Raw genomic sequence first — 12,919 nt, 5'->3', positions numbered from 1 at the left:
GAAGAAAGAGATGAATATTGGCAGACAGTTGAATTGGTTTTTGTACTTTTTTTAGGTAGGCAGCGTTAACCCAGCAGAAGACTTCCGAGTTCTGGTGAGGAAGAAAAATGCTGACTTCAAAGATGGTAAATGACTTTTGTCTATCTTAATTATATTAGTAGCACCTTCAGGGTTCAGTAAATGCAATCCATTTATCTGAACATAAGTTTCTAGTGCAGTGTGAGTTGCTGTGGAATTTACAGGTTAGCTTGTAGTGCCACTCAGCCAAGGAAGGTGTCATTTGTAATTCCCTTGTCAATACTTTCTTTCCCCAATTAAAAGTCTTAGGTAGCTGTGTTTGGGTAAGAAGGCACTAGACAGCTACATTGAGGCACCAGAGCAACCCCTCAGGTGTTTGTGACAGAAGATCCCTTGGTATTCACTGGCTGCCTCATTCAGAATGAGCCCCAGCTTCTCATTGCTAGGATCTTTCTGGCCTGAAGTGGAGGGCTCTTGGCTGTGCACAGTTCCATGAACAAAAGAGAGACTCTCATGCCTGGGACTTAAATCTTTACATGGAAAGATCATTTCTTACTGCTTGTGAGTGAAAGAAAGCACAGGTGAATTCAGAGTGGAATAAGCAGTTAGTATGTGTAATCTGAAAGTTGAGAGGAGACTCTGTGTACGCTGACTCTTCTCAGAGATGAAGAAGAACACAAAGCACAGGTCAAGCAGTCTTGCATGGCCTAAGTCTGAAAATGCAATGGAATTATCATTTGTTTGTATGGTATTTCCCTCCTGGAGTAGCTATACAAAGATATATATAATCCAAAGGTGTCTTAAAAAGAATGCACAAGATGGATGGGCAATTTGAAGGTTGTGGCAGGGTAAACCTGATCTACCAAATAGCCACTAATGTCTCATTCCTTTTCAAAGAAAGATTTGCAGAGGTACTTAAGTGAGATGCTGGGTATTTCAACAAGGCCTTTGGTCCTTTTGGATGTAGTTTGAGGAGTGTGTTGAGCAGCATATTGAGTTGTGGTACCATCTGTTAAAACCTACGTAGCTATTTATCTCCAGAATTTCCAGACCTCTATGCCAGCTAGCTAGCTTTTTTTGCATGTATTTTTCATTCGATCCAGAAGAAATTAGTTATTTAAAAAATATTTAGAGTTGTGTTCTTAAATCTCAGATATATTAAGATGCAGTAAAAAAGCATTGTACAATACATTAGAATACAGAAACTGTGAAACAGTTGACTACTTTGTTATGGTGATAAATACTATCATGTAGGAAAGTTTTAAGGCAGAAATAAGTATAGTGATTACTCTTGAAGGTGGTTTAACTAGGAAGAGTGCTTAAATATGTCCACTTGGTAGTTGTGCTGGAGATAGCTGCAGTACATGTTTGGAAGGTTATGAAATTTTGAGCAATTTGCTTTTATTCTATGTAATCTGCTCTGTAATGATAAGGTGTAGTTAAACAGAATGTAGTGCAGTCACCCATTTAAGGGAGAGATAGAAGCCACTATAAATAAAAACATGGTTTGCATATTATCTCTTTCTTCTGGATAATCCTTTTTGTGCCTTAGAGCCTTTTAGGTAGCTTAACACATTCAACATTGCAGGCATGTTTTTAATGGCTTGCTGTATTGCACTTTGGTTGTGTAAATAGTAAACTCTGCCTTAAAACTATTCAGTGGTTCAAAAGAGTTTTTTTAGTATAATTTTATGTCATGTAATGATGAAACTTTTTTCCCCCTGCTAGAATGTAAGAAATATAAAATTTCTTTGCAGAAAAGATTAATCCGTGGCATTCAAATACTTCATTGTAAAAAAGGTAGCATTTTATGTGTCAGGATGCAGACAGGAGAACTACTAAGTTGCATTCTGTTTTTCTTTCTTGTATTAAAAAAACATCTACTATATCTTCCTAACTGAATAGAGCTTACATTCACCTTTTAAAGTAACAGCAGTCCTTCCACAGGGAGGAGAAGGACCTTTCAAATGTTTGATTGGAAGTGGGTTGTTTTTTAGTAGATAGAGAAGTTGTAGCAGTAGGAATAGCTGTACTTTAAACACTGACACTACACTAACTTTTTAATTAAGCTTCAGGTTAATGGCACACCCACACCAATATTATAAAGGTAGCAGTACCAGAGGATGGCAAGGGGATTATTTTTCTTTTTCTTCTGAACAAGCTTGTAGGAAGTCCTGATGGTATATTTATCATTGAAAATAGGTACCACTACATTTCCTGCAGTGCCTTCACTGGGATTTGTATCAGGGTTTATACTTTTCATAGCAGAAGTCTTAAGTGTAAGTTAGTCCATGTCTGATGCTGTGTGAGAACTGGGCCACTAATGCCTGAATATATGTCTCTAGAAAATCAAAGATTTTCAGATTGGTAAGGGTCTTAGAGATAGATTTTCTGGACTGGCAGCTCAATTCCTGAAACAATAACGAACTTTGGTTTTACCTGACGACTTTGTAATTTATTACAGTAGGGAGCTGCTTAAGGGTTACATGGTGAGTTATGTTTGATGGTATCAGCTTGCTGATTAACGTTGATGCTCATGAAACTAGAATTGTGTTCCCCTCTAGACATCCTTACTTTCTTATTTGCATTCCTGGCCAGAGAGATGTCATTTTATGCAGAATCTTATTTTGAGCAAGTCACAAGTGTACAGTCATCACAAAGAGATGTCTTCTCATAACAGCTTCTGACGTTTTTGTCAATGACTGCACATAAAATAGATTAGCTTACCTGAATAGAATCTAATCATTGCTCCCAATGAGTTTCTTCACTGTTGTAGCTTTAGAGAAGACTCTCAAATGCAGTCAGTGCTTGCCATCTTTGTAATGCCAAAGGAGTAGCTACGTGACTACCAGTTCATTCTTGTATTTGAAGGTTTGCATGTATTGCAAACCTTGCATTCTTGTATTTGAAGGAGATGCATGTCTGCATCTCTGGAGAGCACAACATGTCTGATGTGTTGGGTTGTATTTTCATAGGCTTCTGTAGAAGATAGAATCAGGGGAGTAGAAAAAGATATTGACACATGCATAGTATTTTCTTTGATTTGTAAATTTTCTATGTGAGTTTATAGGCCACATTTCATTGCATCTTACAGGACTCCTGTCTGAGAACATGATGTCTGAAATCCTGTGGCTGAAAAAGCTTTTTTATTTTACCGATTATCATCTGCTAGAGAAATCTGCAATGGCAGCTCAGCAGTTCATGGACTAAGAAAAAATGTCCAGAGACAAATTGCATTAAGTTCTCAGTTTTATATTTATAGTAAGTTTGTTAATATTTTTATTCCTAGGCATTTCTAGAAAAATGTAGTTAATGGAGTCAGTAACTGCATGTGAACAAGGATGATATTTTATTGCAAGATTTTCTGTTGAAATAAGTATAGTTAATTACCTTTCTGGACCTAAGATAGTTTTTAAAAAAGCTAATACTTAATTTCATTTTTTGTTGGCATGTTTTTGCGGTTTGTCTGCATTTTTATGTTACCGGATGTTTTTGTGTGTTTCAGAGACTATTCATACTCTACTGCTAGGCAGGCCAAATGCAATGACTGGTTTGATGAAAATGATTCAGTCATTAAAAGAGTTTTTGCAAACCAAATACTTGAGTATATAGAATCACTTTGAAGTTTTCTGTAGATCTTCACAGAGACGATGAAGCCAGGTTTGTCTTTGAAGAGCACAGTGATTGGTTGAGACTCAAAGCTCTGAGTTGCAACAAACAGAATTTGAATTAGAAGTTGTGGGGAAAAAGATAATAAAGATCACAATGATGGGATTCAAACACAGAAAAGGGGACTCCATCTTAGGAGCTACATGGAACTCAAGTCTGGAGCACTGAGCCACCTGTTTCACAGTGAACCCTGTATTTAGCAGGGATTTGGGTCATACGTCCTTCAGACATCCAGCCTAAATAATTCTGATCCATACCCACAGGACATTTAGAGACACCATTTCAAAACTGAACAGCGCCTCATAGGGTATTGGAGTAGTTTAACAGAACTTGATCTTAAAATTCTTATTTCTTGGCTTAAAGATGAAGGAGGTCCTTAAAAATTAGTACCATTTTCAGTTCAGAATTTCTTTCTTCTTTTCAGTTCTAGAAAGATGATACAGAGCAGTATTTTAAAATTAATTATCAGGTGTTTTAACTGATTTGTCAGTGAATCGTACTTTAAGCACTGTCCATGAATACAAATCATTGCCACGAGCAGCACGTAAATCAGAAGATTAACAACGGGAGTCTTTTGTCTAAAGGAAGAATTATTGTCTTAACCTGATTCATTTTTTTAAGGGGAAAAAAATCCCCAAGGAATTGAACTTGGACTGTAATAATAGACAGTTTTGGCTATTTTTATTGTGTCATCTGATTGGTATAGTAATCAAGACCAAGAGCTGAACTGAACAAACATGAAAATATAACTGCACTTTTGTACTGTAGCTTTTCAGAGATAACAAGTGAATATAATTGTTCGTGGCGTATTTCACAAAAAATGACAGCACTGGTGAATGTATTTTGGAGTAGCAAATGTATCTGAATGCCAGAGGGGAAGGGATTAAATTCTGCTAGAACTGGAAGATCTTAAATTCCATGGGTTTTTCTCCCCTGCAGTTCTCCAACCCCTAATAACTATATTTGTTATCTAACCAGTCAGGTACAGTAGAAGGAGGAAAGAGGAGATTAAAATTTCTTGGGATGTTCTGCAGAATGTGGTGGTTATTAGGAGTTCTAGAAATTCCAGTTAATGCAAAATGTAGAAGTCTGTTAGTTCACTTCCTTAAATGTGTGTGGAATGAGGAAGTTGGGAGAGAAGAAAAAAGTTATAATTACACAGAAGTGGCCTGAATATGTTGTCAGTTTGTGACTCAAGGGCCTGCTCTTCAAAACCTCAATGCCTGAGATTTGTCTGGGACACATCAGAGTTAATGCTTATCACAGCTTAGTTAAAAAGACATCTTTATGCAGAACATGCCTTGCTCCAAAAACAGGGACATATATTTTTTGCAGCATCCAGACCCAAAGATTCAGACTAATGAAAAGGCAGCAGGAAATCAGCGAAGTTCTCGGATTAGAAGTGTAAAGGAACAGCAACCACTTCAAGAATTTCCTTATCTACTGTCTTTAGTATAGCTTTTGGCCCCCTGAAGTAATTTGGTAGTCTAATCAGAACATAGGAATTTTTATCTATTTTAGATTCATCAGTCATTGGCCTATCATTTAAGGGAAACCCAATGGACAGAACAACTCTTTAGCCAAGCTATTTCAGGATGTTAGAGGAATCTGACTTTAAATACTGTTACCATGTAAGCTGTTTGCTGCGTGTGTTATGGACTCTCAGTGCCTGGTAAAACATTGCAGGTTTCCTTTGGTTCCTTACAACAGGTTTCAAAAGGAGGCACGTCACAGTCAGTAGCAAGAAAGTGGGTTTTTTTCTGATGGCTGCCAGGGCAATCAAATGGAAAGGGATTTAAAAAAATTAAATGCAAAAGAAGTAGTAGAGTATCTGATAATTTCAAACAGTATGCTGGAATCATTTTGACAATAAAGACTTTTATTGCACCCTCATAGTGCCTGGGGTTTTAATTTAACACATCAATGAGAAGGCAGTGTTTAAAAAAAACACCACCACCACTGAAAACACCAGCAGGACTTGCTTTTATTAGTGCAATTCATAAGAAATTAGAACATTTAATGAGAAAATCATTAACCATGAATAAAATGGACTAACTTTACTTGGGAAGCTTAAGTGGTGAGACTTCAATTTAGTTTGTCAGCTACTGATGAAATAAATACAGTGAGCTGATTACCTCTGGCACTGTAGTCACTTTAGCACTTTCTTGTGCAGCAGCTGCTGTTGGGCAGAACCATTATCTGCCTCCTTTTCTAGAAACCATTAAAAGCTCGTGGGAGAATATCAAACATGCCTTGTTTCACTCTATTCAGAGATGTTGTCCTTCAGATTCAGTTCAATTAGGCATTTAATAGAAAATAATATAACAGCCAGTGCTGTGCATGCTCACAGTGAGCAGAGTGGAACACAGTACTTAAACAATGTCTCCTTCTTGATGTTTTTACCTCTTGTTTCTTCCACCACTCTGGCAGGTGATTTTCTTTTTTGATGCTTCCATAGCTGGGATACTTGAAGTGACATCTATGCCCATAACATCTGGAGCTGGGAAGGGCTATAGGTCAGGGGAGAGGTTCTGCTAATCCACTAACTGGTCTTTAACAGTACAAGAACAGGACAGGCAGATGCTGTGACTTGTTCAGAAAGCTTTCCTGAATTTTTTCCTCAATGGCAACAATGCTGTTAATCTCCCTTGATAGACATCCTCACTGATTACCTCTACTTCTTTCTGTCAGGCACGCACAGTTTATAATCTCTGTAATCGTAACATCTTTGCCCTGATGAAAAATTATCAAACTGCCTGTACAAGAGACAAGACATACTGTGAGGTCAATAACAGCAACATCTTTTAACTGCAATCACCCTACACGTGCTGGTTTGACATTATTTTACCTTTTTCATAAATTTAATGCTTTTATTGAAATATGCATCTATTGCAAAGGATGTTTAGGGAATATGCTTGTGTTGTAGAACATTAACCTCCCTAAGCTTTAGAATCCCAAATTTTTATGAAACAAATCAGGCCACTGCATTTTTTCTAGGCTTTCAGGGAAAAGTATACCTTGGGCATGCTTGAGGTTCTTCCTAGTATATCTGGCTTTTCCAGAGAGGCTGAAATAATTGTCACTAGCTTAGATAACAATTATCAACTTGTGTAGCTTGAGGCAGTGTGGGTATGATTAACTATTTAGATGCCTGTGGAGTAGAAAAAGAGAGATGTAAAAGAAAAGGGTTTTTTTTTCCTTGAGAGTGTGCATTCTGTGATTGATTGATTGATTTCTCCTTGTCTTCCAGTGAGTCAGCAGTTGATAAACCGCATTGATCAGTTCCTGGAAAATAAAGGTTCACAGTACTACATGAAAGGGATTGACTGTATCAGAGTCTTTAGAGAGGAGGCCGTGAAGGTAATGTTATTGTGTGAATACTCTTGCCTCTTTCAAATTAAAGGCACAATGGGCCTGTTTTCTGTATTAGAAACTTGAAAATGTATTGCTGCAGCAAAAAGAATTTAACTTTAAATATGTTTCAAATTTTAGAAATAGAGTTGCATTTTATGGGGGTTTTTATTCTTACTGGAATGGGGACTAGCATCTCTGGTATTATTTGCTGTTGTTTGTTTTCTTTGAAACATAAAACAGAAGGCTTATGACCTGATGCTTGTGCAAGGAAAAGATGTAATCCTACAATTTTCTTCTTCAACAAAGCTAATTACAAGAAAGTCTTACTAGCTTTCTGAAAGGCAGTTTTTGTGGCTCACCTTTCCTTAGAACTCATGGTTTTAATAGAAATAAAAACCAAATTCTATAGACTTTTGTGTTCACTGTGTTAAATGACTTCATGAAGAGTTAAATTTGCAGTGCTCTTTAGTAGTTTTAGTATTTCTTGTTTACAGTTGCTGTTCTATTTTTTCAGCTGTCCAAGGTGCAGTGCTTTAATGACTTTCTGCAGGCCCTGAAATCAAAGTTGGAAGATAAAGCGTTAGCTGATTTCTGGGATATCATGATACAAGGTAGGATGGCATTTCAAAAAAATTAGACAATTTCTCGTTGTATTATGCATTTACCCATTAAGTAAGAAAACTTTGTTAGCAGTGGGGCACTTAGACTAACCCCACTGCAGCATTTTGATATGCTTCTTTCCTGCAGCCTATTTAAAAAAAAAAAACCCTAACAACTTCCATGTTGCAGCTTCCTTTTCTGCAGTAATAGTTTCATATCAGCATTATTCATAATGCACTGCCAAGTCTTGTTGAAATGGTAAATTAATTGTGGAAGAAGAAACACAAATTAAATGTTATGGGGTACGGAGAAGAAGACGCAATTTCAGCTGAATTTTCAGAATAAATGGGAAAAACTCATGCAGTAGAGCTATAAAAAGATTCTTGCAGTTTAAGCTTCCAAAACGTCATAGATAGCGTTGAAATGTGTCACTGATCATTTTGTATTTAAGTAACCTGAAGGGCAGAATATGTGGTGATATGGCACCTACCTATGATTAAACTGGGTGATACAAGGCAGTGCCATTCTAAAAGACATTCAGAGACTATGCAAGAGATAAAGGAACATTTTCACAAATACAAAACATAGTGGCCTAAAAAAAATTCTTTTACATCATGCTCTTGTTTTTATATGGAACCAATGCTAAGAAAATGTTAAATGCCCACCTGTATCTCTTAAGGGTGCATGCTATAAAATGCAGTGATGTGCTTTTGTATAGTACCATTCAAAGTGGTGAACTCCAGACGTGCTGTAATGTCTTCTTCATCCAACTCCTTTGAAATACAGGAGGGGAATTTGTTTAACAGTGTGAAAAAACTGGCACAGGACAACACTGACAAGAATATTATATTCAGTAGTGCTGTAGGGGACCTCCTCCATATAAATTTGGAAAAAGAAACCAATAAACTTTGAAAACAGCAAACTTGGGTCTTTTAAAAGCCATGAATAATTTTTAGTTAGTATAAATCAGACTTCTTGACAAACTGGAGTACATTTTTGAGGGAAAAATCAAACAAACACAAAGAGAGATGATATTTTCATACAGCATAGATTATCTTCCTTTAAGAACATGGTGAAATGAAATCTCGATGCTTTATGCATAATCTGGCTGCTCCAGTAGGCAGCTGAAATTGCTTTTTACTTGCTGCTACCAAGAGCAGAAGTCCTGTTTTCTCTCCTTCTTGCCACATCGCCCGTCACGTCTTTTCTACCAAATGTGGTGTGCGTTGGGCCTTGTCGTGAGTGACTGCAGTCACCAAAAGAGGATGGATGTAAGTTAATGAGTTAGTGGCTCAGAAGAAAGGGAGATCTGTCTGACAAGTTCCTTTGTTTCATGAAACCCCTGCCATGTGGCTCTCTGGGCACATGAAGGTGATAATATGCTTATGCTGCTGCTGAAATTTTTATGCGTCTCCTATTCTTTGCTCTCACACCCACAGCTGCTTTTTCAGGCACAAGCATTTGTGTGGCCAAGTGATGAGCTAGACTGGAAAAACCGTTGGGGTCAAAAGAAATAGAGATTTCTTCAATGTTTTTTTTGGGGGGGGGGGGGTGGGACATCACTGCACAGGGTGGTGCTGCTGGCACAAGCAAGGAGCAAAGTGGGGCAGGACCAGTACTTTGGTAGTCAGACTAGGTAATTACAGCACAAGTGTCTGAATGCTAGGAGTTAATATTTTCTGAGGACCTAAGAGCATGCTGTGAAAGACTAAAAGTGTAATTTCGAATAGATTGTCAGCATTTCATCTGTGATCTATGATTTTAGTGTCTCATTAGTTTGATTGTCACAATATTAGCAGTTTCCTAAATGGATACTTCCACAAGCTTATGAATATGCTCATTAATTTATTTTTATATCATATTTTATATCATAGTTGACTCATTTATGCAAGTCACATTTTCCTTTGAGCAATACTCTTTTTTTTGCTGGTGATGATGACACATTCAGAAGTTGGAACGTGAAACACTTTTTTCACTTCTAACATTAGGTGAGTTTTTGGGAAGCCTTCTAATGATATTTTTATATGTCTTTTTTTTTCAGACAGAATTTCTTTGATCACTAAAGATGAAGCAGAGGAAAGTTCGGTGACTGGTGAAGAGGCTGAAAAGGTACCTTTTTTTTAATGAGCATCTGTTTGTGTAGAGCCCTTGCTGTGGAACTGAAGAATTTCTTACGTGGATAAATCTTCAGCTGAATGAAATAAGATCCATATGAAGAAATAAGAATGTTCTTTTGCCACACAATTGAAACTTCCACATTTCAGAGCAAAAATACCTTAGCATGTACTACAATGTTTTACTTTAATTGGTCTTTAAAAAGTAGCATGTAGTGAAATTATCTGAAAATATCCTCTAGAAAGAATAGGAACTTCAGCAACGCAGTGTAGTGGAACAGCAGAGTACTGTTTACCTGTGTAAGATCACTATTTGAACTTCACAGAAAGAAATGTATTCTCACTGGTAGAATGAGTTCAAAAATCCAATACCTTTTTTTTGAAAGGTTTTGTGAACTCCAGCAATTCAAGTTGTTGTGTCTAGTTTTCACCATACATACAGTGATACCAGTATTTTCCACTTTATGCAGCTCTTGTGGATTGGTGGACATCATACATGATGCTGGGGGTATTATTGGTGACCATAATACTTTTGGAAATGGGGGTTTTGGACTATTTACAGGTATAATTTCTACACATACATAGCATTTCAGTAACTGCAGTGATGAATGAAAGATGTCCAGGTTACAAAGGACTGAATTCTAACAGGCAGAATGGTGCCTTGTCTTTGGAAGGAAGCAGAATTCAGATCTGCTGTCAAAAAATGTATTTGTGTTGAGAGGATAAGAGGGATGTTTTTGTATCAGGCTGCTAGTTTAGGTGAAAGGTCCTTGTATCACAGACCCCCAAAGGTAAACCTGTGGCTAAATCACTATTTTGCAGAGAAGTAGCTTTTATAAAAGATGCCCCATTGATTTTTGCAACTTCCAGGCCTTCCATTAGCAATAGCCAGAAGTGGGTAGAAGTAGGTTCTCTATGAGTTAGTTAATGAGCAGAAAAAGGTTGTATTTTAGAAACTGCTTTTTTCATCTGTAACAATTTACCTCAAGGTGAAGAAGGCAGAGAAATGTCATGAAAATGAAAAGCTAACAAACTAAGAGTCCAGAAAGCTGAGCACATGTGCAGGATACAAATGACTGAGTATGATGATTTTTCTAGACATGAAGGACCTACTGGTATTTCTCATTACACATGAATGTATAGAGCAACTTTTCCCTCAGTGGTGGTTTTAAAGAGTATCAGTCTTTATCTACTTCAAGTGCTATGAATTTACTTGAAAACTTCCTCAGACAATATTGTTCTTGAGAACTTTACTTTCTTGTCTGAAACTACCACTGATGCTCAAAAAATGTGCTAATGCTGTGTGAAATAGCCAGTGTTCCTTAAGGAAATCTCTACTAATCACAAAGACCTTGCAGCATACGATTGTCTTCACTGTGAGCTTGTGGTGGCTAAAAAATACTGTGCCTGCATAGGAATGCAGCACAAATTATAGTGTACCACGGACTAGATTCACAGCTGCCAGGCTAAGCTGGAGCAAAGCAGCTGTAGACTGACTGCAAATTTACATTTCTGTTTACCATCATCCTACAATCACCATATATTGTAATACAGGAAACTATTTTGTGATTGATTGAAGGTCATTTTGTGATTGATTGATTGAAGGTCATGCAATAACTGTATCTTCCCATTAAATTGGGAGAATAAGAGATATTGCATGAAATCAGGTCTGCTGCAGAGTTCTCTAACATGGCAGTTACCTTGACTTCCAGAGTAATTGGGTTGCATCCTTTGCTGACTAAGCAGTTGGCAATTCCAGGTATTCACTAGACGACCACTTCCCCACACACTGTCCAAATCCAAACCCAGAACCTGATTTCCCATGTCTGTTAAGGGCTCATGACTTTTTCATTAAGAAACTGGGAGACTGCATATTCTTGGAGTAAGATCTGCAGGGATAGAATATTTTATCTTGATGTTGTGGGGCTGGTATAAAATCTAGTCCTCTTTGGTCCAATTAAACCCTGCCACAGGTTTCGTGTGTGATACAAAGCCAGCATTCCTAGGTCTACAGCAGATTGCAAAAGTGGTTGATTTGTGTTCTGTACCGAAGGCAATACCTTTCACTAAAGGGTTATATTGGATTTTTTTCAAGTATCTCCCAACAGAGTAAGGTCCATGTTTTCTTCACCTCTGTAGAGGTTATGTTGAATCCTGTAGGTCATGGGCTTGTCTATCAGTGTAGTCCTGTGTGACACAAGAGCCCTTTCTCTTACGTGCTGTTTACTAGCTGCTAGTAGTTTCAGGACTGTTTTGTCTGTAAGATTACAGGTTTTATAGGGTTGCTGTCTGCAGGAAAAAGAAAGACTTACCAAGCTGCTTATTAGACAGGTCAAAGTTTCCTTTTTCTTTTTGCTTGATGTAGGTTATCCACGCGTATTTTCCTCTCACTGAGAAAAATGGGGGTTTTTTCCCCTGTAACAGTGGAGATACTCTTTTTAGAGCACAAGGATGGTAGGTTAAAAGAGCAGGAATGTCAAGTGCTTTTTCTGGTTGCTTTGGGGAAGATAATGGATTTCAGCACAGCTATTATATGTAATTTGTGTTTGCATAAATGTAAAACAGGTTTTCAGAAAAAAAACCCAACTTTGGATGTTCAGCATTTGATGGAAACTTCAGGTTTCAATTTACTGAAAATCTTCATTGTACATATCTCTAGCTTCTGGCTTCCTTTGTGTAATTCAGTGTGAGAAAGCTGACGGTAAAAATTTCGCAAAATATGCTACTTTCAGAAAAAACATTTGACTCTTAAATATGAAAAAAGGAAATATGAAAAAAGAGCTGACAAATGGCATTAGGTTTTAGTTTCAAGTATGTGCTTTATATTACTACTAGATTAAGATCTCTTCCAACAAAAAAGATACACAGACATAACGGCATCCTGAAATTCTAATTCCTTCTGGCCCTGTCACATTCCCTGCCTCTTTTTTTTTCAGCTACAGAATCTCTATGATAAGTTAAACTCAGCATGTTAAAACATGAATGTTGTCTGTGGAGTGAGATTTCTACATTCCTCTTGGATGTTGCTGTTTAGGATGTAGGAAAGGTCTGACCTTTGGTCGCTGAGACTACGGGGCAGAGGTTGCCTGTATCCTCTGTCTTTGGTGTTATCCAAACATGATGTATTTGCTTTTCATCCTAGAGGATGCAAAAGGAAAGTCACA

The 12,919-nt window shown here is 37.4% G+C and overlaps 1 protein-coding gene across 1 annotated transcript in view; it reads left to right on the top strand.

Moving 5' to 3' along the window:
• XRCC5 (X-ray repair cross complementing 5) overlaps positions 1-12,919 on the top strand; it is a 50,283-nt gene that overhangs the window by 33,458 nt on the left and 3,906 nt on the right. The window contains 4 exon segments of the mRNA XM_032114760.1: positions 56-125; positions 6,938-7,047; positions 7,556-7,652; positions 9,683-9,750. Coding sequence (XP_031970651.1) covers positions 56-125; positions 6,938-7,047; positions 7,556-7,652; positions 9,683-9,750 — 345 coding nt within the window.

Source organism: Corvus moneduloides, chromosome 7 (assembly GCF_009650955.1).
Source record: "Corvus moneduloides isolate bCorMon1 chromosome 7, bCorMon1.pri, whole genome shotgun sequence".
NCBI classification, from domain to species: Eukaryota; Metazoa; Chordata; class Aves; order Passeriformes; family Corvidae; genus Corvus; species Corvus moneduloides.
Note: the sequence above shows the minus strand (reverse complement) of the source record. Positions and strands in the feature narration are given on the sequence as shown.